Here is a 5,418-nt window from a genome sequence, read left to right on the forward strand (position 1 = left end):
CAAAAGTTATTGATACTACATACGTGTAAACTGAAAAATATATTGAACTCACATAATTGTAAATACAACCATCATCTTTCTTAGTCGTTGGTTATAACTGTCACAAGATAACGTACTAGTTGGTAAACGTCACAAAACTTACACAATATAAGAAGTCTTATATTTAAACATCATCAGCTTCAAAACGATATTAATTATTAATTTTAAGTTTATAACAAAGGTGATCATAGAACTTTAATAGAAACCATCAAGATTCGGAAAATTAAAGAGCTAGTGGGTGAACTAGGAGAGTTTTGATGTAACTTATTACTTCTTCTCCAGCATGTTTGTACCCATCATTGCCCTTATAAAGAACATCACACACACGCGCCAAGTTAATTGCAGGCATAATTAGATGAAATGGGATGGATGTAGGTCTAAGAGACTCTTGGTTTATAATTTTCCATGCATCTTCAACTTGATTTAAGAAATATTCACATGCTTCATGCTCTGATGCTCCCGTTTCCTTTTGATAGCATTCTATACTTGAAGGAATGTGTGGTCTTTCTTGTTCTTCCTGAAATACATACATATATACCGATTATCTCATTATAGGCAACTAAATATACACGTGTCGGGTAGAAGTTATATAAACCATAAAGTAAGACAAATAACATAACATATGAAAGTGACACACACCGATTTGTGCGTCAAAATATAATGGCACATATAGTAAACTGATTCACATTTATCACGTGTCATTTCATATTAGAAAAAACGGTCAAAAACAGTCATGCAATAACAAATACATGAACATATATGGTAGTACCTTGTGGGTGCTAATATCATCCATAAGCCTCAAAATTAAACATGTAGCTTTAACCAGAGGAGGATAACTGGCTACCCATTTAAAGGTATCATTAGTCACCATAGTATCTCGACCGACATAAGATTTTGCTATCATTATGGCATACCCAACAGTTACCAACGAATTAGTCATGTACTCTTTTAATGACGGAGTGTACCCAACTTTTAACCATTTCGCTTCGACTAATAGGCAACGAGTATACTCTTTAAACTGCATCGAAAATGAGAGATTGTCGGCGTAGTATTTGAATCATTTAAATTATAGAATCATATATCATATATATGCTAATACCATCTCCTTAATATGTTGAATATGATATGATTTTCCTTCCTTTGCAAGTCTATCATCCATCTCTTGATATATATTCACAAGTTCTTGAAATATTATTTTCATGTATTCCGGAAGAGTATCCGGAAGAGTATCCGAGTAGCATATGGACCATCTAGATTACATATAGTTAGCATAAATTAATTATATAAATAGATAATGGGATTGTTACACATATGTGTAAATGAACCAAGCTACTCGTGAGCTACTTAAGATCGACTTGTTAAAACTAGATTCAAGATGTGTTGAAATGTGCTCGAGCTTGAGCTTGAATTTATCGTTTAGTAATGAGTTTGAGTTCGAGCTTCTTATATCACGATGAATAAGCTCGCGACCCAGAGCCTTTAGTTTATATTCATTCACTAATAATTAATTATTCTAAATATTCATTAATCAATAATAAATTATTCAATAATATAGTGTAAAACATTTGTATAATAATACCTATTATATAATTATATATATGAACAAACTGAGTTGAGTTTGGGCTTGTATAATATTAAGCTAGTAATAGTAAATGACCCGAGCTCGAGCTTGATATATAAGTTTGAAGTGAGCCGAGCTCGAGCTCTTTAAACTTTAATCGAGCCAAACTCGAGCCAAGTTGAGCTCAACTCGGCTCGTGCACCATCCTATTCGGTGGCTTAAGTAGTAAGGGATAAAGGGGGCAGGTGCCCCTAGTGGTTTTGAAAATTTTAATGTAAAATTTTTGAATTTTTTAATTTGCCCCCAGTGATTTTTTTTTGTGCACAAAAGTCTTCATGTTTTGCGCCCAAAGTCTTTATATTTTTCTCAAATGCCTCCATATTTTGCTCAAAACCTTCATTTTTTATCTAAAAACCTCTATTTTTTTGCGCAGAAACCTACATAATATGCCAAAAAAATTTGCTGCGCTTTTAAAAAATTTCGCCCAGTGTAAAAAAAAAAATTATGTTTCCGCCACTGCCCCTATTGTTGCATTACTAGCTAGTTAGGAAATCGTATATCGTGTACCTTTCAACTGCTTGTGTAAAGATCTCGAGTTCTTCATAAGTACCATAATTATCATACGTGTCATCGATAACGACCAACCACATGCATGATTTTATCAGGAATATTCTTAAAGAAGAGTATTGAGGTTCAAAATAGATACCCAATATCCAAAAATAGCCTTCTATCAATCTGTCTCTAACATAAGGGAGCTTTTTCTGAAAGTCCAAATCCTTCCACCATCTACATAGGCAGAGATAGAAACCATCATGAAATATTATCAAACCTTAATTTTCTAAGTTCATAATAAGTTAAAAAAAAAAACTGAGCAACAAATTAATAACAATCTTATATAATAGAAAATGTTTTTACATCCTAACAATCATTATAATAGTTTAAGAATCGAAGGGCCATTCGTCTAGCGGTATCATAGTAGCCTTTTCAACTAAGAGGTTTTGGGTTCAAGTCCTGTTGTGAACATAGTTCATGGATTATTATAAATATTCATGTAATAATGTTTGTATGAGTTTGCCTTTCAGTTTCTTTTAATAGTTTAAGATAGTAACATGTGTCATCCACTTATATTCTCTCCTCATTTTAATTCTTAATTTTCCATGTTGCAATATGTAACTAAGTAGGATTATTGTTAGAATAAAATGGTAGGATGATAAAACATTACTCTTGTATAATATACATACTACATACTTGCAAACTTTGCTAAGTTCATTTCTGTGCATTGATTGAAGCATGTTAAAATCTAGCTTCGCAAGCGTTAGCAAAACCTCATTGTGGGAAGCTTGTTGTTCATAGAATGGTATAAAATGTACTGCCTCTAGCCTTGGCAACCTTTTTCGGAGTGGCTGATTTAACACTTGTTTTATTTGAGTTCTTATAGAAGAGTCACAATGCGGGTCGTTGGATATGATGCCAAGGTGAATCTTAGTGAACTCAAGGGCGCTATTTAGTACGACTTCACCTTCTACCCTCATGTATGCCGCTTCATACAAAGCAAGCATTCCTTGAATATCACTACATAAGGATTCCTTAGAATGTCCATCTTCATTTAGATAGCTCTTGAATATTTCTGTAACAAGATCAATCAAATACCTCTTATTAGTAGATATAATGACCAAACGACCATTGACTTAGCAATACCAAGTTGACATTTCAAGCATGATGTTGTGGGCTCAATTGGACATATGTATATATTCATGAAAAAAAGTATCAATTCGAAGTGGAGTGCGTGCGTTGATTGAATAACTAATTGAGGAATTTAATCAGGTTATAAACTCCAAATACATACCTGATGAAACATTGAACCCTTGTTGTCGTAGGATCCGAAACCAAAGTGAAATGCTTTGTAGGTGGTTAATACCAACTCCATGATCGCGGTACGTAACATAAATATATTGCAAGGCCTCCTCAATCTTATTTTCAAAGTGATAGGCTATGCCAAGGCGTTGAACTACATCGATAAGTTCTATCAACTTCATATGTTGGATTGATTCATCAGTAGCTCGGATCACTAGTAGTTCTTCACTCACTTCTCTTTTGAGATCTTCAACAAGTTGGTTCCCCATTACTATATCTTTTTTCTGAAATTACATACATTAACAATTTATAAGATTTCATTATCTTTAAAAACATATAATCATCGAAGCTAGGGTTATTAACTTCGTTCATATTTGTGGTAGTGTGTGAGTTATTACGTACTTTTCTAAGAAAAGAATGGATACTAACAATTATACTAGGCCAAATACTAATAATAATAATATAATAATAATAATGTATATATAAATGAAAGTTATAAACCTCATCGTATGTAAGAAACTGATCGCCCCAAATGCTAGGATAAGAATTCACAGTATTGCGAGTAACATCGATCTTACTAGCACTAGAAAGTTTAAATGTTGACATATCTCAATATCCTTATCCTTAATAGGTTGGTATACTGAAGAATTTGAAATTTAGAGATCTAAATTTATAGCCAATTAAGAAGGCACATGGAGACGTCATTTTGTTAAATTACTTACGTGACAAAAAGAAAAATAATAATATAAACGTATAGAATTAATTAATCGGGATAATCAGTTGATATAATGAAGAATTAGATAGATGAGATGAGAAGCAATAGATATGTTAGATGTTGACATTCTGTATATTAAAAGGTTGATATTTTGAAGAATGCGAAATTAGGTGATGTTTGTTTTTAAGATATTTTTAAGCGGACTATGTTTATAGAGAAGATATTGTTTAAAAGTGTTAGGTCAAGAAATTGATATGATTTATAAAATGTCCAACATTCTCCTAAAAGTGAATTTACTTTTTACCCCTTGGAATTCCCTAAACATGTACTAGAATTCTATGGACTAAAAATAGGATCCCTCTGTAAGAAAAAGGGGTTTGGTTTGATAATTATGGATTGGTTCTTGAATCGTGTAAACACTTTTCCAATAAAGTATTTCGACCTTATATAAATATATTGCTTAGGGTTACACGAAATCATTGTTGAGATAAGACAAAGACACAACCCCAATATAGACAATTAAAAATTAGAGTCAAGAACATAGATAATTTGTATGTTGTGAGATTTCATGTTTTCATCATCTTGAAATTTGAGGCAAACACTCTATATTTACAAAGATTGAAAGGTAACACCTTTTAATGAAAAGGTGCCCATGAATGGTCACACCTTTAGACTAAAAGGTAACCATGAATGGTTACACTATTTCATGAAAAGGTTACACATTTTCATGAAGAGTGACATCAATTCATAATAGTTGTGTCTTTTGGCCAAAAAAACACTAACTAACAAACACAATTTGGTTTGATAATTATGGATTGGTTCTTGAATCGTAAAACACTTTTCTAATTAAGTATTTCGCCCCTCATAAGCCTCGGGTTTACACGAAATCCTAATTGGGATAAGACAAGAACGATTTTATTTTCGAGCAAGAAGAAATCAAAATCAAGTACTAGAGAGAATCTGTGTTTTTCTATATGTTCTTATGAAAGCAAATCTTATATATATATATATATATATATATATATATATATATATATATATATATATATATATATATATATATATATATATATATATATATATATATATATAAGAAGTGAATAGGTGCCATGAAAGTATACGACCTTTCAATGAATAGACGCAACCTTTCAACGAAAAGGTGCAACCATTTACTCACACCTATTGGAAAATGGTAGGGTTTTTAACCCTTACAATTTCCATAACGGTATCAAGTTAACTCTTACAGGCG

General features: G+C 31.9%; 1 protein-coding gene across 1 annotated transcript; it reads right to left on the reverse strand.

The window, feature by feature from the left end:
- Window positions 1-262: 262 nt before the first annotated feature.
- LOC139897672 ((E)-beta-farnesene synthase-like) lies at window positions 263-4,081 on the reverse strand. Its single transcript, XM_071880367.1, has 7 exons — window positions 3,956-4,081; window positions 3,447-3,738; window positions 2,849-3,227; window positions 2,168-2,386; window positions 1,139-1,289; window positions 809-1,057; window positions 263-556 (listed from the first exon to the last, which is right to left on the reverse strand). The coding sequence occupies exons 1-7, from the start codon at window positions 4,058-4,060 to the stop codon at window positions 263-265; spliced, it is 1,689 nt and encodes a 562-aa protein (XP_071736468.1). The 5' UTR covers window positions 4,061-4,081.
- Window positions 4,082-5,418: the final 1,337 nt, after the last annotated feature.

The sequence above is a fragment of the Rutidosis leptorrhynchoides genome, chromosome 3, assembly GCF_046630445.1.
Source record: "Rutidosis leptorrhynchoides isolate AG116_Rl617_1_P2 chromosome 3, CSIRO_AGI_Rlap_v1, whole genome shotgun sequence".
Taxonomy (NCBI): domain Eukaryota; kingdom Viridiplantae; phylum Streptophyta; class Magnoliopsida; order Asterales; family Asteraceae; genus Rutidosis; species Rutidosis leptorrhynchoides.

Coding starts and splice junctions, on each gene's coding strand:
- LOC139897672 (XM_071880367.1), bottom strand. CDS start 4,060: ATGTCAACATTTAAACTTTCTAGTGCTAGTAAGATCGATGTTACTCGC. Junction 1,290..2,167: donor TTTACACAAGCAGTTGAAAG/GTACACGATATA, acceptor TATGTAATCTAG/ATGGTCCATATGCTACTCGG. Junction 1,058..1,138: donor TTCAACATATTAAGGAGATG/GTATTAGCATAT, acceptor TTTTCGATGCAG/TTTAAAGAGTATACTCGTTG.